Below are 21,284 nucleotides of genomic sequence, written 5' to 3'. Positions count from 1 at the left end.
GTGTCCTGGGTATTTACTGCAGCAGGACAGTATATATGTTAATGAGTTAAACTACAGTGTCTTACATTACAGTGTTCATGATAACGTAGGAATGTGTGGCTCCTTTAAGTAATTTGTATAGTTTTTGAACAAAAAAGGAGGTCAATGGCATAGTGGAATAGGCTATATCAGAGTTTAAAGAGACTCTTGCTTTTAAATAACTGCTGTTCATGTTCACTTATGTTGTTGTTCAGGAACAGATGAACTGAAGCGTACACCCTCACTGACTCTGAACATTTCCTGACACAAAGGCCTATGGCAGACGTATTAAGATAAATAAGTAATTGTTGAACAATTGAAGACTTGTGTATTCCTCTGACAAAGGAGGTGCACTTTGGCTGATGCATTATATCTCAGTAATCAGACAGTAAGTCTCCTCCTTTGTTGTGCATTGATTATTATTATTCCTCAGACGTATACATTCTACTTATCCTGTCTAGGTGTGTTTCCTGTAAGGAACATACTGTACGACGTACTTCACCCTAATGGCTATGATTCAGTGAGACATAATGGACGCTGCATCCTTTATGCTAAAATCTGTTTTGGGTCTGATCAAACACAGCATATGTTTATCTACCCTGCCCTTACATGGCTGTACCCTGTGTGCCGCTTTGCATGGCAATCCCTCCAAGCTATGCACGCTGGCACTCGCTTGCATGTCTTGTGGCAAAGACTATTTCTAATTCATTAAAGCCAAAAGGATTAATTCAAAATTCATGAACAATCTGTCCTGCTCCAACCAGTGATTTCTGTGACTGTGGGGCAGTGGAGACATGGAGCAACAGAAAGGAAAGTTCTGCCTCCCTCGTTTTACAGGAAGACACACAAACACAAACATACTCAAACATGTGCAAATACACGTGCACAGTCTGCACACAAGAGCGGAAGGTAAGGAGGAGGTTCTGATGGGTGTTCTTAATTACCTTGTTAATGCAGGATTTAGATTAGAAAAATACAAACACAAAGCGCAGGCTGTGCAATAAAAAAAACGGCTGGGCATACTAAAATAAACAACTCTGTCCATACATTCACTTTCAATTAATAGGCCTTAAATACAAACTAATAAATGAAGCACAGATTCATTGATTGATGGGTAATTATAATGGAGATGGGAGTAAATCTTTGGACCGTTCTTTTTTTAATATTAACTTACCAATTGCCTAAACAGCACAAAGAAAAAGGACCCCATGTTGTAAGTCTGTATAGCTTTAAAGTGCAATATACAACTGTAAAAATGGGGCCCAGTATGAATCCACTACAATGGATTTTAGGCATAGTATCAAGGTAAATGATTATTCGCATACTGCCATCTGCTGGCGATACACAGATCATGTGATCAATGCAAACAAAACAAGCCCCAAGTAACGTCAGAATGGAAAAGCAATCTCTCTTTAGCGATTGGCTGATTGTCTCGATTCCACCAATCAGATACAAGATTGTAGCCGGGACTACGTATGACGCAGGCAACAGGAAGAACACATTAAACGGCAATTACTTTTGAGGAAAGTTTTCACAGCGAGAAGCTACCAAAACAAATAGTGTAAAGAATGAATTTGTCTAGAGAGAGGATTGATATATCAGCGACGAGTTTTATTTTATTTCGGTAGACATTGAAGAACTTTCATCCGTTCAGACTGGATCATCTGCTCTGTTTGTTTACATTATGAAAAGCTGACTAGCTAACGTTAGCAACCTAGCTTTAAAAATCGAGTCATATGAGCTGTTATTTTCCAGCAGCTTTGTCCTCAGTCACGAGTGTGAATTCACATTATTGGGATAGCTAACGTACCTGTACACAACTGAGAGGTTGTCCTGTGTCTCGCAGAGCCTTTTGAAGAATAACAATGCAAAGCTAACGTTTAATGTGTGGAGCGTTAGGTCATTTGTTTTGTCACCTGCGAACCTGCAGCTAGTTTCTAAAGGCCTTGCCTGCAGCGTCTTCATGTCAACATGCCTTGTTCCTGTGGCAACTGGAGAAGATGGATCCGGCCGCTGGTCGTCGTGCTTTATATATTGTTGCTCCTAGTCGTCCTGCCACTGTGCATATGGGAACTGCAGAAGTCAGGGGTCAGTTCAAACGATTGCTGGATATGATTCATATGTTGCTTAATTGGACATTCAGTTCTTAATAGTAAATTATGTTCTTGTTTATCTTATGCTATTTTACATGTATGTAGACTACTGCATTGACTTTGTCTCTTACTACATTCTCTGCAACATTTAGCTTGTTGTATTTTATTTGACATGTATATAGTTTAATTATTCTGCAATACTTACACATTTGTCTTGCAATATTCTCTTTGACTATTTAATAGTATTTCTACTCAGTTCCTGTTTGTACTATTTGTATTTGTTTTTTTTAAAGTTTTTTTTAATGTCTTATATATCCTTATGTTGATTTATTGGAGAAGCCTGGGACTTCAATTTTGATTCTGGTAGCCCTGTTGGTTTAACACAGTGGTGAAATGTAACTGAGTACACCTGGTACTTGACTACGAAATCTGTTTTTACTTAAATGTAAAAATAAGTTAACTTTGTTGTCTGTTTCTTCCCATGTAATGACAGGTTGGCACTCATAACAAAGCATGGTTCATCGCTGGGATATTTGTCTTCATGACCATACCCATATCATTATGGGGCATCCTGCAGCATCTGGTTCACTACACTCAGCCAGAGCTTCAGAAACCCATCATCAGGTAAAGAAGTCAGCGGGCATGCCAATCATGAACAACAGTCTGAAACTGCTATTTAATCATTTGTGTCTGTTTGTGTTTCAGAATACTGTGGATGGTCCCAATCTACAGCTTAGACAGTGTGAGTTGTGTATATTATGATCACATCCATTGTGGAACACACTGTAAATATAGGTGTCATATGTAGGCATCCACAGACTTGCTGTAGCTTTGAAAACACAACATATATTACCATTCCCCTGAACCATTGTCTTACATTACTTTTCATGTAATCCATCTCTTTGTTTTTATGTTTTATTTTGCAGTGGATTGCATTAAAATGGCCCAGTATAGCAATTTATGTGGACACATGCAGAGAGTGCTATGAGGCCTATGTTATCTACAACTTCATGACCTTCTTGCTGAACTACCTTGAGAATCAGTACCCCAGCCTGGTGTCCATGCTGGAGGCCCAGGATCAGCAGAGACACCTCCCCCCTCTGTGCTGCTGCCCGCCCTGGCCAATGGGAGAGTATGTTTCCTTTAACATGAGACACTTTAACAATAAGGATGGAAATGCATACAAATGTCACTTATTATGCGGCAGCCAACACGCATATATATAGATACAAATGCTCAACCAACACTGGTCAATGATTTGGCGTAAAATGAATGATTGCCATTCATCCTTCATAGTGGTAAGTCCTTACACTCTTCTTGAATTGCTAACAATTATAGATCTAACTACATTTACACAATAGGGATTGTAATAGTTTTGTTAGTATTTTATCAATGTTCTTGCACAAAGGAAAACCTTGCAACAATCTTGTTTATATTATTTGTTTTCAAGGAGGTGTTAAAAGTTTTGAAGAAACAAACATGAAAAGGACTTAAAAATAAAATGTGACAAGTCTTTTTACTTGTCGTTTTTTAAAAAGTTTGTTTCAAGGCAACTTAGTTAACAAATCCATGACAGTCACCAGCTTCTAATGAGCCTCAGTCGGGCAACATCTATTTTTGGCTAACATGCTCACGTGCCGTCTATTTATCCTGATCTTCTACTACAATCAGATTGTAGTGTAGTATTTTATAATACTGCCCTTTTTTAAATGTTCTTCTTACCCTTTCCAGTATTGTTGCATGTGAGATAATGATCAAATAGTTATTGAGGAAAATCAGGCAGATACATTTTGAATTGTTATCATTCCAATCCTCTCAACACATTTTTCGTAACGATAAGTGATTGGGTTTTATTTTAAGTTGAATATATTTGTACCGATGTAAGCAAACCAGGTGTTGTTAAACTTATTATTTTCTTCAAACCTTTCCTCTGCAGGGTTCTTCTGTTGAGATGCAAACTGGGAGTGTTGCAGTACACCGTAGTAAGACCTATCACAACAGTGATTGCCTTGTAAGTCATCTGTGCTCTTCATGCCCTTCATTTCTGCCGTGATACCAATCTAGCCTTTTTGTTCACTATTTTAACTGATGTATGATTTGACTCTTTCTTCTCCTTCCTAGAATCTGTCAGCTGTGTGGAGTTTATGATGAAGGCAATTTTAGTTCGAAAAATGCATGGACGTACCTGGTCATCTTCAACAATATGTCACAGCTGGTAATACCACTACTGCTTCTTGAGTTTTAGTTAAGACAGTGTCTGGGACTGCAATAAAAGATAATATGCATGTTTTAAATTGCGTATCTTGAAATAGATTTCTTCTCTTGATCTAGTTTGCCATGTACTGCCTGGTGCTGTTCTACCGGGCTCTGAGAGAAGAACTCGGTCCAATCAAGCCAGTGGGGAAATTCCTATGCGTCAAAATGGTGGTGTTCGTCTCTTTCTGGTAATTCTCAGTGTGTTCAAAATGATTTTTGACATTGACATTTTGGGAATAAATACTTTGTATGAGTTGTTTTTACCTTTTTTCTAGAAATGACATATGCTGGTGAAGTAAGCTTGCAGTCTCTGGATCTACAGCCATGAGATTGTGATGTGTATACTAGCTAATAATTGGTTATTGTTTAACTCTACTAGGCAAGCTGTGTTCATTGCTTTGCTGGTAAAAACAGGCGTTATCACAGTGGACAGTTCATGGGACTGGAAAAGTGTGGAGGCTGTAGCTACTGGCTTACAGGTAAGCTAAAGCAAATCTGGGTAATTGATACATTTTAAAGTGTGAGAATAACTTCATGTTCTGGGTTTGATCTTGGTGTCTAAATATTGGCACATAAAGAAAAAGTCATACTATTAGTAAAACTATATGGCCTCTTCACTTCACTTTTATCTGTGTGAAACCAACCGAGTGTTTTTCTCAGGATTTCGTCATCTGTGTGGAGATGTTTCTGGCAGCCATTGCCCATCACTTCAGCTTCACTTACAAGCCGTACATCCAGGAGGCTGAGGAGGGTTCTTGCTTTGACTCTTTTATGGCAATGTGGGACGTTTCTGATGTCAGGGCAGACATTTCTGAACAAGTCCGCAATGTTGGTAAGTGCCCCCTGAGTACCATAGTGCTTCCACAGCTGTAAATGAAATGATCTGGTTCGATAACCTCCAATATCGAGAGAAGGGTTAAGATGTGTCGTGTCCTTATCTACAGGCAGAACAGTTATGGGTCGTCCCAGGAAGTCCTACTTCGGTGAGGCGCAGGAGGATGGGGAGCGATCTGGCCTGCTCTCCTCGGCCTCCCAGGATGCCATCACAGAAGCAGCAGCCCACCCTGTGTCTCCCAATGGTCAGTACCAGGGTCTGGGCAGAACCCCCACACCTCACTCCCGGTCGGCCCCCGCTGGGCTCAGCTCGGCCCCCTGGGATGAAGGATATGAAGCTGAACCTGAAGCTGAACCTGAGAAAAGCCAGGAAGGGGAAAGGTCCGACCAAACCAAAGAACCAGCTGAGGCAGATCTCATCGAGATCACCTAGACTCTCGTTACGACCGATGTTACTAATCAGACATTGTTGGGCGGGACCCAATCACAGCCTTGCCATCTTACTTCAGACGTTACTGTACTGATACAGTATTAAATAAACTGCTGTTTGAAGGGCACATCCACAAAGTAATAGAAGTTTGCAAATAAATGCAAAGTCAGATGGACCTCTCTCCCAGTGACGGCTCCAAGAATGTTCAGTGAAGGTATGGCACTAAATGATTTTTTTTTTAAAAAAGCATTTTACGCAGTTTCGTTGTACTTGGGAGTTATATGGCACAGGAGAAGAAGGATTTTAAAATGAATTGTTATTGGGAAATTCCAGTTTATTTGAATGTGTCTCGAAGCATACTGTCGTGTGTGTTGCGATAAGACACCAGTTAACCCTTGCTGAACTCTGATCAAAGCTTGGATGAATATCCAAACAGGAAATTGCTACTTTTTTTCTGTCAAATCATGACCTCAAATGTTATAGTTGGGTGATTAAGTGAAATATGCAATGTTACTAAATGTTTTCCTTATTCTATATCTTACTTTATAGGGATTTCAGAGGACATTGATTGAAATAAGTAATGTCACATTGTAGTATCTACGGTACTAAAGCACATTAGATGTCCAGTATCCTCTTATTTTGTTGGCCCTAGTCCGTACAATATCTGTACCCCAGAGGGAAGGGATTAAATAGCAGAAGCAACACACTTTGTTGATGCACATTTGAGACTAAACGGTCTCATGCAGTAATTAACTACTGACTAGTGCTGAAAGATGTGCCCTGACGGAATAAAAAACAATATATTTGTTTGAGTTTGAGTATATACTGGATGTACAGTCTGAGTATTAAGACAACAAACACAATTCAATCACTGTTCAAATCAGCAGTCTGGTTAATTCCCCAACAGTGCTTAATGCACACAGCCAACTGAAACATGTGATGCCTTGTTACATGTGCCGTGGAACTACTGCAGCCACTACATCAATACAGCCTTTATATTCCAGGAGCTGTTTTATTTGATGAGGTGTTACCCGTTGATTTGAGCTGGAATGACCATTTGTTGTCTTCTTCATGGACTCTCTGAGCTCTTTTGTCAATGTTGTGACATGATTTATTTTGAGCAGGGATATTGACATATTTAATGCAAGTGTATGATATCAGTTTGTCTGAAAAAAGACACAAATGTATGGAAATATCAGCATAATCTGCATCATGTCTGACTAAAGCACATTGCCTTATATCATTTTTGTTCTTCAATAAAACTGATAGGATTACATCAGAGCTGATGTAAATGATTCCACATTTAACTTCTCTGACAGTCTCTTCAATAAATCAGATAAATTCCAATTTCCAAATTCTTTTGTCTTGAATTTATTAAGAAAATGACATTAATTCTTTGACTTTTTTTAAAATTGATACCAACATACAGCTTTACAAAAACAACTGTTTCCATAATCAAGGGACATCTATAATATTGATATACTTACAAATAATATATTCATAAGTACAAGTTTAAATGTCCTATCATTTTATGGCACAATGTAGAAATAAAAACATGACTTAAAGGTTTATCGTTACAGATGCTGATTCCCAAATGGCGTGGCTCATGTAGGATTCTACTAAAGCTCAAAACAGATCCCATGTGTCTGGGAAAAAACTTTGAAGACGGAAAACAACGCTACAGAAGTTGGACCTTTAAATGTAACCAGAAAATCACTGCATAGTGTTTAATGCACTTCCCTATGAGCCTCTATTTAATTGAGGGTTAACATACATCGAAATGAAACTTAATTGCTAAAATACTGTGAGAGATTATTGTTCCATTGGTCCGGGGGGATTCTCTATGTGTGCTGATATGGAGATGGCACTCTTCTGAAGCTTCACAGCGAGGCGCACCCAGTCTCCGGCCTGCACCTTCAGAGGCTGCTGCAGCACCACGGCCGCCTGCTTCCAGTGGGAGTTCTGGCTGAGGGTGCTGACGCTGATCTCCTGGTCCAGGTGGATCTGGTACCAGAAGGGAATGGCTGTAACTCTGCCTGCCGACGTCGCCTGGACCTGGGAAACAGGGATTATTGCTTTATAAAATGCTAAACTGTACAAAGTCAACTATATCATATTTAATATAATGTATGTTGCAGCATTACCTGTTAATTACATCGCAAGTTAGACACAGTGATGCATAACAAATTAAAACGAGATTATGGTTTGTTTATAATCCACATAGAAAAATTATTTTAGCATTTTGATTTTAGAAAGTTTAAGGTAAAAAGCATGGATTTGATCAATTCTTATTGCACCTCATGTTAGATTGCTGAATGTATGATGATATCTTCTGGAAAGCCCAAGAAATATATCACCCAAATCACAAAAGGCGCTTTCACACCAAGGGTGTTTCTCAATGTCGAGGAAGGCTGCTCCAGAGCCACTATTTCAAGCATACTACGTCATCGAGTGCCGCCGAAGTACTGTTCCAATGTCCAGCATACTTGGAATTCTACCGAGGCCGGCGTACTTCGTAGCGAGAAATTTCGAGGCTGCACATGTGTAGACTCCGCGGTCTTAAAATCCCCACAATGCTTTGCGCACGGACCAATTTCCAAATCCTTGGCAGAAATCGCGCTCCATTTAAGGCGGGGCCTCACATACAGTGGTTGCATTTTCGTTGTCCGTCATTTTGACGGACAGGATCGTAACATTTCCGTCATAATCCATTATTACCCGTCATTTTATTTTTCATGTTTTAATGAGACATATTTCATATTTATGTTTGGGTACTAAGCAGCAAATGTTCATTCATTCCTTTTTTTTATGATTCATACAGAACTTTTAAGGGCATGTAGAAAAAAAAAGATGAACAGAGACACCGACTGTGCGGTCACTTTTCATGTCAAAACGAATATGAATGATTTATTTTTCCTTGCCACTTGCTTGCCCCTCTGCCGCTGGCTGAACGTTGTCAGTTTTAGTCTTACTGGCTTGTCCTTCATCCTCCACTGCATCAATCCCTCTTTTTCCACCTCGTTTAGCCACACCATCACAATTACTGGGCTTATTAAAAAAGCTTCGGACACTCAGCTGCCGTGACATTTTGCGATTGCTAAAGCCGGTTAAACAACGAGGTAATCAACGAGGTCAAATACAAGACTAGACAATAGCTACTTAATATGCACACACTCGCCACCAACTGGACAGGGGTGTGAATTACTAAATAATAGTTACAGTAGATCGCCCTCAGTCGACCTGGCCACTAAGGATGTAATATAATGTGGGCCGCTGGTGGACATTTTGGCGCTGTTCAGAGTTGTGTTCTAATCTGTCAAAATGACGGACTACTTTCAGAGTTTTCCGTCATTCTTGGAAAAATTACGTCAGACGGAAAATATTCGGTTAACGCGACCTCTGCTCACATATGACGCACACCTGTTAGCCTGTTCCACAATTCTTTGTTTTCCGAGGCTAGGAAGGATTCTTGCCTCGCTTCTGAAGCAAGTGACTCGGAAGACATGTGCTACCAAGCAAGCGTCCTCGACATTGAGAAACACCCCAAGTACCTTTCCCAGGAATAGTTCCCGGAACTTTTATTTCCTGGAACTATCTAGTAAATCGTGTTCACACCGGAATAAGTCCCTGAGGGAGCCGCTGACGTCACTTCTTCTTCTTCTGCTTTGGGTTTACTGGCCTCAAACAACTTCACGGCGTATACTGCCACCCGAAGTCCCCGGCCGGAAGTCCTTCCGAGTAAATCGCCAGAAGCGCCGACACCTCCTCATCTCCACCGCTCCCATGTTTTCTTTTGTGTTGCCATAAGTTAGTCTCTCTCCGTTGGTGCGCTGGGCTAATGCTAATGCTAATAATGCTAATGCGAGCAAATAAAATCGCGGCTTCACAAAAACCTTTCAGAGTTTTACGGGGCGTGGTTTTGCAATTCGCCCAGCCAATCAGAAATTGGAACCTTTTTCTCCCCAGGAAAGTCCCTGCTCTCTAGCAGGGACTAAAAAGGGGTGAAAAGGTTCGCAAAAATCTTTTTGGTGTGAACGCAAAATCCGGAACTATTCCTGGTGTGAAAGCGCCTAAGGTTTTGTATTTTAGTTTTTAATTTGCAAAAAAAAGAAAAATAACATTTAGGAGGAGAGCCAAGTTAGAGTTTGTTTATAGGAGATGTGCACAGGTACATCTTCAGGAATCAGGAATGAAGTATTTCTAGGTTTTTTGGTGATGTATGTTATTGTACCTGAATGTAACCATGGGATTTTACATGAATTTAGGGTTCAGCAGCTCAGGACTGTTTAACCCCAGTACTTAAAAAGAGAAGACCTTTTTCAAGAGTTTAATTATTTCAATAACAATCACATTGGCATCACTAATTAGGCTAATTTGTTTCTTACCTTTACTTCTCTGTTGGTGTAGTTGGCTGTGGATTCCATCAGGTCCAGAACAAAGAGCTCCACAAACTCACTGAGATGCCTGCACTCCAGTGTGGAGAAGTCCAGAAACACATGTACCGGTACCTAAAGACATAAAAGATCAAAGCAGCGTTAGTCAGTTGTTTTCAGCAGATAAAAGAAAAGCCTATCTGATGACGTTATCAATAAGGAACTACATAATATGAAAACCAATAAAAAGACCAGGGAAGAAGTTCTGACAGAGATGTGAAACAAAACAGGTGCTCCTGATGTTCAGTTTGGCACAAACTTTAAATTGGTGAAGGAATGGATTTACACCATAAAATAGACACGGGGAACACTGCTTCATTTTAGTGAACAAGTAAAAAAGACTTGATTTTTGTGGCTTTATTTTACAATTTTGAACCTCAATGAAAAGGTTGAGCTTATTTGAAGCCAATTAACTGCTGTTCTGACACTATATACTTATGGTTGCACTTATTGTAAGTTATTTTGGATTGAACTATCCGCTATATGAGGTGATGGAAAAACGAAATAAATATTCTTTTAGAACTGTTGGCTCATGGTACAGATTTGTACAAATGGAAAAGGTTTTCAACTTTTAAAAAGGAACACTGCTGCAGTTTGATGAATATAACACAGCGGCTGACTCTTTCTCCCAAACCATTATTTAGCTTTAATTGCCAGTGTCAGAGAATAATCACTCAATCACTGATTAATGCTCGAAAACAAATCTTCTACCTTGAACTCTTGACAACTTGATAAACAGGCCGTGGCCGCAGGGCGACAGACTTAAAAGCTGAGGTATAAACCAAAGTGGCGGCGCAGAAAGTGTCACAGTTTCCTTTACTGCAGAACAAAAGAATGTTTCCCCCTGCCTGTCACAGTTTGTGTAGAGCTCAGAGCTCTCTGTTTGATGTGCTTGACGTAATGTATACTGATGGATTCAGGTAGGAATGTCTTGGGCCAAGCTGTGTGTTGTGTCTTGTGTGACAGTTGTGCTAGAAAGTGCCCTCCACCGAGGGCTTCAAAGACAACATCTGTTAAAACAAACGGCCGTCCCGAGTGGGGCACGCTAAATTAGAGCACAAACATGATGCTGGAAAAAATATATAATTTCCAGACCAAATAAAGAGAAAGAATTCAAAGGGATTTTGCTGCTTCTATATCGCAGCTGGGAAGCAAACATCAAAGACGAGTGCACAACACAAAACAACGTCCTGGACCTTAGTATTCCAAGAGAAATACCTGGTTCAACACAAGACAACCCAAACATGGCTGGAAACACAACAAAAACACATTTCACACCTTTATAGTATTGCACTATATGTCTGTCATATTTTTAAAAACTCACAAGCAACACTAATGGGCAGACTAAATGAGAATGATGCAAGCTTACAAACACAGCGCATGTGAAAACGGGCGCTATTGACTGTTGTTGCCTCAGGAACATGAGACAGAATACAAGATAAGAGCAGGCTGAGAAGCACAGCAGTAAGATTTTGCAACTTCTGTTATAAAGACTGACACAGTTGTACCTTTGAGAGGGTTTAAGTGAGTCTAAATGTGATTTCTTATTCATTATTATGTTGATAATATATAAAACCACTATTTAGTAAGAACAGATCTTATGAATAGTTCACAGTAACGTTTTTGCTGTTTTTTTTTTTTAATGTATCTTTTATTATACTTTCATTTTTTTGTGTATATTCCATGTGTAATATCTGTGTTTCTTCTTATTCTGTTGCTGCCATGACACGTGAATGTCCTTACGGGGATAAATCAAAGTCCATCTTAACTTTTTCATCAAGAACAATCTAGTTTGAAATGGAAAATATGCTACTTAACAAGTGATCAGTTTAGAAAAATCCTGGTAAAGCTGCAGTTAACGTGCAGAATATCAGCAACTGCCAAGTCGATTTTTCCCTGTGCAGCGATCATTTTTAAATACTGTTTTATTAAAAAAAGAAAAAACATGCTTAACAAATATGAATGAAGTTGCTGGACTTCATGATCTGCCGAACAGTGCTCCATCATCATTTCTTCTGCTCTGTTCTTTGTTGCCCGAGATGTGCTTGATTCTCTGTATTTCCGCACACAGGTGATCTACCATCCTTTGCCGGCTGTCTTAGTTAAAGTGGACCTATCATGCTATATTTGAATAATATAGTGTAGGACCATACCTACTGTATATAAGGCATATTTATACTTTTTTTTCTTCAAAATACCAAACAGATCATGCATTTTAGCCATGCCTCATTTTGCTCAATTTGACAATTTCTAGCTCTGTTTTAGCAAGGGCTGATTCTGTGAGAACAGCACCACCTACAGGCCTGGCATATGTACTACAGCGTCTCCAGCGCTTTCGAACGGCAATGGCCGTGGCTGTCTCCTCCTGATTGGTGGAGTTGGCCCAATAGCCGTAGCGCCACCGTCCTGACGTCAGGACAGTGTTCAAATCTGGATCAGTTTTTATCAGATCCGTTGCAGCCCCTTTTTTAGAGATTTGGGTATGGAGGAAAATAGAGAGGGTTGTGTTTTCTGACACTTGGTGAGTTCCCTGGAACACCAGGGACACATATTCATGTATAAAAGACGTACAAAAGTGCATTTTGCATGATAGGTCCCCTTTAAGGTAGCCTAAATCTTTTTGTTTCTCAAAATGAAAAGGAAATAATCCAAGCAATCCAGCAAAGGTAAAACCACAAACATGTTGACGTTGATACATGATAGCGTTTCTACTCACAGTGAACTGGTTGATGAACGGAGCGATGTTGAACCCCAGCGTCGGCTCCTGACCCTGGACGGCACTCTCCAGCAGCAACGTGTCCGACTCCACCAGAATACCCTGCACCACGATCTTTGCTGGGAAGATACTTCCTCCGTCTTCCAGCAAACACCTAGTATAGATCATGGAAATACATTTAACAATAAAATACATAAAAACGTATCACAACACGAAGCTACATTCTCAAAATGGATGGAACATCTCTACACGCCCCCCCCCCCCCTCTGGCTGCTTCTCCTCACCGGGCCAGGGAAGCCTTCTCCATCAGCTTCTGTCTGATCAGCCCACACGTCTCCACACAGTCCAGCATGATGGCGCTCCACAGCTTCTCCCTGGACGGCCTCTTCAGCATCCCCTGCTCATCCTCCATGTTGTTCAGCCAGAACTCTAGATGCTGCTCGGGGACATTATTGGACTGAGCCAGTCTCTTTAAGACTTCCTGTTGCTTTACCTTCTCCACAGAGCTGAACGCTTTCACATGTCCATGGCTGGCAGCGATGAGGGAGAGCAGAGAGAAGCCCTCTGACACGTCGAGGACGAAGAGCAGGTCTGCAGAATCAGACTGAACACCTGACCCTGGCTCTTTGTTTTGACATTTGACCTTCATCTGAGAGATGAGTTTGGATAGTGCGCTGCTGAAACTCTGATGGTACTCCTGATTGTTCAGGAGCGCCATCTCTGAACACTCCAGCATGCAGAAGTCTTTGGTTTGGCTCTGGTCCGTCTGAAGACAGGCCAGTGCACTGCACAGTTCTGCCTCTGGGGTTTGATTTGAAACGGGGTCTGCAGTGTTCTGCGGGTCCTGGAGCGTGTCCAGACAGATTTCATGGCCGTCCCTCAGCACAGCGACGCTGCAGAGGCGCAGGAAGGCGTCTCTGCAGGAGACTTCAACCACCAGCTCGTCCTGAGGCTTCAGGACAAAACCTGAAAGGAATCAAAAGAAGAAGAAAACACCGACTTAGCCCGGTCATACTGGAGCGGTGTGAACCTCACTCTGTGTCGGTAGCTACTGTGATGCACTGAGTTATAGAGAATGAAAACAACTGTTAAGTACCAAAAAGGCATCGGACATGTGGACTTAAGCAAGTGAGTTTTAGACATTTTATTTTTATTACCCAAAAAAATGTAATCAGAAGGTTACATTTAAATTAAAAACACTGCAAGATTTTGACTCTTTTATTTAGGCATTTATTATTATTAGGTTGAGTTTAAAGTTCTACAGCTTATAGTTCTCAACAACATCTAAAAAAAGGTTACTGTAGAAAATAATGTTTATATTTCTCATAAAATGTAATAAAAAAAAAAAATCTACATTAATGTAAAAAACACCTGAAATAACAAACACAAAGGAGAAAAATGTGATAAGTTAAAAGTAACATTATTATTTATAATGTCATGCTTCTAATACTATAAAAGCTAATCTGACAGCGGTCTGAGGACAGAGGGTGTCCTACACTGTAAAGATTGTAAAGCCCCTTAAGGTACATTTGTGATTTTGGGCTATATGAATAAAATAGACTTTACAATTTCAACAATTTCAACAAGAGACAGAGACTGAAGGAGAAGCAGAGCGAGAGTGAGCCCAACAGAGAAATGAGATTCAGGGGACCGGGTGCACAGAGGGAGGGGAGGTGGGGGGCCCAGAAAGGATTCCTGCAGGAATAACATCTGTTCATGTCTTCATGTCAGCGCGCCGCTCGTCAGAGGCATTTGGGGAAAATGCATATTTATTGCCTATAAGAATTTCATGAACACTAAAGAGTGTCACAGGCGATCACGGCGCACACGTCACAGCGACCGGGAAACGGATGTTGGTGATCACCGGGAGAGGTGGCGGATCCCTCGGCGCTGCCTCCGCTCATTAGCAGCGCGGTGAGATGCTGCTGAGCCCCGTGTGAGAGGGGATGTTCCCTAAGCCAACTGGAACATGTCACCTCACGTCGCTGGCTATTAGGGTCACAACGGATTGGATGACAGCCAGTGAAGAATATACTGTCATCTAAGGGACATTGGCACTTCATTATTTAATCAGAACTTGGGAAACTTTTTGCAATTCTTACCGATTTAAGTATGTTGCAATACAATGATCAGTTTCACTTTGGTAGAATGGATTAAATGCAAGCTTTAGTGAACATGACATTAGTGTTAGATTTTTTTGGTATAGTTTTTCAACATTTGGTGATGTTTTCAAATGTATTGTCATTTGTAGCGGTAACAAGTAATTGTGAGGGTTTAAAAACATTCAAGGAGCTTAATAGTTATGTACTATCATCCTTGAGAAAGGTCTTTGTGACCGAAACGTAAAAAATCAAAGCAGAGGTGATGAGAGTATGTGCAGGTAATACATTTTTCTTTGAAATACTATCATCCTGTCATGACAGAAAATGATTCTCCCCATTTCAACATGGAGATTGGCTTAAAAAAAAAATGATAATCTTGGTCCACATTACCTTCAGGCTGTAGTCAAATGGTAGTGATGATTATTTCCTCCAAATGTTCTTGGCATTATTTAACAGTTAGCCATCTTTAGTGCTGTTTGTAGTCTACAACGCACACTGCCCTCATCTGATGTAACATGGAAATGCACGATGAATCAGAGCAGGCAAGCTGAGCTGATAATAAAATAAACTTTATTGCAGCTATTCTAAACATGCTAAGGTTATTAGAAGTCAAAAACAATTCAAGGAACATTCCCTGGCCACACTGTAACAAATGGACCACGCTCATTGGACACAAGACAACACACGTAGATGTTCTCCCTGTAAGTCTATTGAGTCTCACCCTTGGTGCTGTGGACAGGGTAGATGGCTTGCTCCCAGCAGGTGTCCTCCTCCGGTCCGGTGGACAGACTGCTGTCCTCGTCCAGGTGGAGCTGGAACCAGACAGCCAGAGCGTCCAGCTCCCCCCCCTCAGTGACGGGCAGGCGGATCCTCTGAACCTCCCTGGAGCTCAGGCCCTCCAGCTCCTACAAAGGACGAGACGAAAAAGAAACAAGCGATTGGTTGCATGGATATCGGCACAATGGTATCAACATTGCAATATTAATGCAAACAAAATCAATATCGCAGGAGGTACACTATTTGTTAAAGGCTAAGTATGTGTCATATACATTCTGATGAAGTATTCTGGTGCTGCAGTGTTTATTATAGTCATTCTGCTGTTCTCTGCTACTAGCCAAGGAAAGAGACGTTGCCATTGTCTATCTTTCAAACAATTGAAGTGCCCCGATAAACATTCCTGTTTGTCATCTTGCAATCTACTTGTTTACATAAATAGTTATCATCGCAATAAACCATATTTAATTTAGTCTCAATGTACATTATTTAATTTCATATTCTGTTCTTGTACATATCATATTCTATTTACATGTATATAGATTTTTATTTTTGTATTTAATTATACATGTTGCATTGTTGGAGGAGCTCAGGTCAGAAGAATTTCATTGCCATCTCTACACTGTGGCTTATGTGCATATGAAAATAAAACCTTTGAAACTTGAAAACCTTTGAATCTTTGAATCTTAAATAAAAATGTCAAAGTTAATGCCCTCAATGTGTCATTTTTCCCTGTGGTATCAAAAGTGGTATTGAATATCTACAGTGTAACACTGCACTGCTGCATATCAGAAACAAAGAACATGCAAAGTCAAGTCAAACACATGAAATGATTTGGGTTTATCAGCATGCGTTGTCCCCGTTTCTGCTCACCTGCACGTTGTTGAAGTCTATGTTGAGTGCAGTGAAGGGCTCAGTGAGAGCTTTATACCCCCCCGGCAGTCTGCTGAGTCTCTCTGTGGTGTACGGCTCCATGGACTCGTCGGGCTCCGGGCTGCAGCTCACCGGACTGCGGAGCTCCCCGGCTGCAGAGATGGACAAACTGCCCACCTCTGACACACACAGCCTGAAGGACAAACAGAGATGTAATCGTTGTTCTGCTGTTCTGTCCTGAGGTTCTGTTGAGTTCATCGCAGGAAAACACATTTTATCTGACACTCTCAGCCTACTCAGTTGCGTTGGTGTGAATGAGGTACAGATGGACTCCGGACCTACCTGTGATGTCTGCGGATCTCCAGGCTTTCTAGAGCCATCCCAAACACAGTGGCTCCAGCTGGGATCACCCTCCCTGTCGCAGACTGATCCTGGAACTCATTCTCCCCTCTCTTTAGGACAAGAAACATTTGAATGAATCTACACATTAACCCCCAACACACGTCAGTGTTAACTGGATAAATGTATCATTAACCTGGCTACTGTATGTGTTAGAATCAGTGAAAATGTAAACTGTAAACTGCCCCATTTGGCTAACTTGCACTTTGCTGGATGTTTAAAAAGCAAGTTCCTGTGGATAAACGTTAAGAAATGTAACCTACGAGTTGACAAGGAGAGCTCTAAGGCCATCATAAATGTTGTTCTCTCTTTCCCTTTCAAGCCCACACCCTTAACTGTGAACATTTAACAATAACCTCTTTGTGTTTTCAACTCTAGCAAACACCAATAGACTTTGGGTCAGAGAACTCATAGAAACATTAATATTGCAACTGGCAACTGGAGCATCCTGTTTCCTGTCCTCTGTGTGTGTTTATAAATGGCCCGTACCTGTGGAGGCAGCAGCAGGTGGTGCCAGGCATGAATGAGGCTCTCTATGATGCCCTCTCCAAACAATCCTGCATCTACCGTCTCTGTCACCACCAAGGAAACCCTAAGAACAAAACATGGAATAGAAAAATATGAGATATTGCACTCCTAAAATTACATAAAAGCATAAACCAAGATAAAAAGCTATTGTTTGCACATTTGATGTAAAGTATGTTTGGTATAACTTACTTTTTTGGGATGTCCTTTGGCACTTCCATCTCCAAAGACTTCATATGGACGATCTTGATGCTATCATCCATTTTATTAGCTGTTAGCACCTCACAGGCTAATTCATACATGGTCTTGGACAGTTCGCAGGCGTACACCTCAGCAGCCCCTGCTTTCTTTGCACACATACTGAACCAGAGAGAATCAGCAAATCAGAACAAGATAATCATGCAGCCCCTAAACACAATGACTCAAATGAGAAAAAAGGATTCCAATTTCTCATGGGAAATGTCTTACCCGAGGATGCCAGTGCCAGTACCGATGTCCAGCACAGTGTTGCAGCCGCTCTGCACAGCCTTCTGAATGGCCTGCTGGTACTTCCTGTTCCTCCCGTGGTCGTTGAGCATTAAAAAATGCCAGCGCTCCACCAGCCAGTTGGCCACGCGGTAGAAGTTCTCCCTGGCTTCGGGATAGTCCGGTCTCAGCTTCAAGGCTTTATGGAAATGACCCGCGGCTTCATCCCTGAAGCCCATTCTGGATAAGAAAAGGAGAGCCACAATATAGACTTAAACTGTATAAGCAGAGAATTTATTCAGATACTTTCTGATCTTTAGTCCCAGATTACTTCAACAATGCAATGCTCTGGAGTTTAACATTCTAATCGCCTGAAGGATAAAACTGTCCCCGAGTCTGATGATCTTGGTTCATATGTCCAAATTATCAACGGTGCAAAGCTACACTTTTCCTTGTAATAACAGAAGTGTTGGCCCATTGTAATTATGCATTTATCTACGCAATGACAATATGTATGCAGATGAGGAACATACCTGAAAAGGTGTTCCCCCATGCTGTTCAGGATCACCTCATCAGCAGGAAACAGTTCCAGCGCTTGTTCATAACAGTCAAAGAGTTCCTGAATGCGGCCCACAGAGTCCAGCTCTTCTGTCCACTTAAAGAGAGTGAACCTGAAGGACTCCTAGAAGAAAAATGTAACAAAATTAAGTTCACAAAAAATATTTAAATTATGCAGCCGAGAAAACAGACTATGTTGTGTATGGGATGCACAATGTTTTGCAGTGAACGCACACAGAAAGGTTTTCAAGGTATTGTAAACGCTTTTTACCCTTGCAAAGTCTTTAAACATAGGCGCAAGGTTGAGGACCAGAAGGTAGTGCACAAACGCAGTTCCATAGTCCTGGTTGAACAGGCACTGCTGGGCGCTCTCCAGAGAGCTGGAGACTAGCTCGTTCCTGGCGGGGTCCTCTCTGCGCCGCCTGCGGGTCCTCCTGCCGTGTTTCGGTCGAGCACTGGCATTAGGCATCCCTGTCACAACAAAAGAGAGTGGAGGAGAGTGTATTATAACATTAAATCATCATACAATATACACCTAATGCCACTTTAAAAACAAGGTTCTACATATGACTCTGTACTGTACTGTGTGGTCCAGGGACTATAGAAGCCAACCTCACCCAGTAAAAAGACAACAAACTGATGAAAAAGAGTTGACATGAAACGACTTACATTTTTTGTCACAATTTTAAGATGATACAGTGGAGGAAATAAGTATATGATCCCTTGCCGACTTGGTAAGTTTACCCACTCACAAAGAAAATAACAGTCTATCATTTTAATGGTAGGTTTATTTGACTAATGAGAGACAGAATATCAAAAAGAATATCCAGAAATGTACATCATATAAGAGATATACATTCATTTGCATTTAACTGTGAGAAATAAGTATTTGATCCCCTGTTGCAACCAACAATAATTCTGGCTCTTCTGTTAATTGCAGCCAGGAAATGATTTTAACTATGTGCAAGGGATTTTCTGGTATTTTGATCCGGTTAGACACTTTTTAATAATGAATGCATATTATTTTATTCATTCCCAAATATAAGTTTATCTATTTTTTTCCCTGCAAATGGGCATCAACACATGCCACATTTATGTAAAGTAATAATAGCCATCATCATAATAACCTCAACATGAATAGGAAGGATACATTACGTAAAAATATGTATACCTTAACAAAGATACATTAAAAAGAGCTTAGTACTTACCAGTTAGTTGACTTACTGTGTGTTGTCACAGATCACAGGCTGAGTTAAGGTATGGGATGGAGATGCACGGAAAATATCACTGCTGTTTAGTTAACGTGATAACGTTAACATTACGGTTGTGTGTCCAATCGTTAGCATCGTTATAATCCTTCCTCTGTCAGCAGCCCACCGTCAGCTCACATGATGACCATATGGGATACGATAGGTCAACAACATGTCAAAAATAATGACAGTATGTTTTAATATCCACGTTACAACGCTGAGATGTTGATTAAAAGTGTAAATAAAATCACATTGCGGCTACCGTTAAACAAGGAACGAGTGTCCGCTCGTAAAACGACTCGTTCAGAAACATGTAGGGAGACAGGGTTCCGTGTGCGGAATTTTAAAGAGGATTAATACATTTGAGTGACAGAAAGGCAGTTTTAACCATGATAATAACTGTACACAAACAAAAACAAAACACGTTGAATAACAATGTCCGTATTTAATTACAAAACAAGCCAAAGTAGTTGTTCCCGCCTCAGATTTTCCTCTTATGGAACCAATGACAGAAGACTGTTTAAGCACAATCAAAGAGTACAATGAATCAGGATTGTTCCCACCCATGCCAACCCCACAAGTAAAACATGAAAGCAATGAGTTCATTTGCATCTGTGCCAATGTATATGTTGTACATTCAGATTCAGATTCAGGATAAACATTATTATCCCGCATTGAAATTGTTGTTCAGTCTATTGCTTCAGACATGAGGACATGCATCTGCAGTGAAATAACCTAAACATTAACACCACAACATACTCATAATAAAACACATTCAATGAGACCGTAAGACTGAGACAGAATAACAGCAGGCAATCCACTTTAAAATTAAAGGGTGATGGATTGAGCAGAAAATATTTGTGTATCTACTTGTTTTGATTATATTTGTAGAAGTCTATTACCTAGGTGACTACTGCGACTGAAATTGGCCTAAAGGGACGAGTACCCTATACTGTGCACAGCTTTAAATCCGTTCCACTGTTTGTGATGATCCATGGGACTGATGGCCCGTCCACACATCGGCGTGCGTTGAAGCTTGCTCCATTTTTGGGAATATGAGGAAATGACCTGCGGTGTGTCTCTCCCAGCATACACGCGGTTTGATTGGCTGCATAAACGGGATTTGATTGGCTGACGCTTCCACCGAAGCTTCAGAAGCTTCAAAAGTTGAACATTGCTCAACTTTTGCAGCCTGAAACGCCAGCAAAGCTCCGCTCTGCTTCCCACAATGCAGTTTGGCGAAAAGTGACGTCACCCCATTCAAAGTGAATGGGCAGAAGCGTTGGAAGAAGCTTCCAACGCCGCTGTGTGGACGGGCCGTGACAGTCAAAAGGAGGTGCAGGAGGTTCCCCTCTGAAGTCTATGCAGCACTATTTGGTCCCCTGTGATCGTTTTGATTTGGCTTCTGGTGTTCTTGATGACTTACCTTGATTATTGACCTTGTATGGGGCAACTAGAGGCACTAAAGGGTCCATGTGGGAGGTGTACTGAACTGTATCTAAGAGATCACTTTTCCTTTTTCCTCTGTTGAATTTCCCTTGCCTTGCTGCAAGTCTTT

At 40.9% G+C, this 21,284-nt stretch overlaps 2 protein-coding genes across 4 annotated transcripts; one reads left to right on the top strand and one right to left on the bottom strand.

Annotated features, from left to right (window-relative positions):
- The first annotated feature begins 1,490 nt into the window (after window positions 1-1,490).
- Window positions 1,491-7,312, top strand: tmem184c (transmembrane protein 184C). Of its 2 annotated transcripts, XR_004555819.1 has the most exons (11): window positions 1,491-2,106; window positions 2,605-2,735; window positions 2,817-2,853; window positions 3,038-3,243; window positions 4,048-4,122; window positions 4,233-4,326; window positions 4,443-4,555; window positions 4,747-4,846; window positions 5,028-5,199; window positions 5,312-5,845; window positions 7,212-7,312. XR_004555819.1 is itself a non-coding variant. In XM_034129966.1 (10 exons), exons 1-10 carry the CDS (start codon window positions 1,990-1,992, stop codon window positions 5,632-5,634), a joined length of 1,368 nt encoding a protein of 455 aa, XP_033985857.1. In that variant the 5' UTR covers window positions 1,491-1,989; the 3' UTR covers window positions 5,635-6,978. The 2 variants fall into 2 exon arrangements, 1 of the variants encoding a protein (XP_033985857.1); XM_034129966.1 differs by lacking the exon at window positions 7,212-7,312 and having other exon boundaries at window positions 5,312-6,978.
- prmt9 (protein arginine methyltransferase 9) lies at window positions 5,873-20,091 on the bottom strand. Of its 2 annotated transcripts, none has more exons than XM_034129965.1 (13): window positions 19,685-20,091; window positions 18,748-18,947; window positions 18,452-18,600; window positions 17,922-18,158; window positions 17,646-17,813; window positions 17,418-17,520; window positions 16,872-16,981; window positions 16,530-16,722; window positions 15,604-15,787; window positions 13,065-13,746; window positions 12,781-12,934; window positions 10,017-10,139; window positions 5,873-7,686 (listed from the first exon to the last, which is right to left on the bottom strand). In XM_034129965.1, exons 2-13 carry the CDS (start codon window positions 18,943-18,945, stop codon window positions 7,444-7,446), a joined length of 2,544 nt encoding a protein of 847 aa, XP_033985856.1. In that variant the 5' UTR covers window positions 18,946-18,947; window positions 19,685-20,091; the 3' UTR covers window positions 5,873-7,443. The 2 variants fall into 2 exon arrangements, with proteins under 2 accessions (XP_033985856.1, XP_033985855.1); XM_034129964.1 differs by having other exon boundaries at window positions 19,701-20,091.
- Window positions 20,092-21,284: the final 1,193 nt, after the last annotated feature.

The sequence above is a fragment of the Trematomus bernacchii genome, unplaced genomic scaffold, assembly GCF_902827165.1.
Source record: "Trematomus bernacchii unplaced genomic scaffold, fTreBer1.1, whole genome shotgun sequence".
Lineage (NCBI taxonomy): Eukaryota > Metazoa > Chordata > Actinopteri > Perciformes > Nototheniidae > Trematomus > Trematomus bernacchii.
The sequence above is the reverse complement of the archived record's forward strand: the minus strand, read 5'-3'. Positions and strand labels throughout refer to the sequence as shown.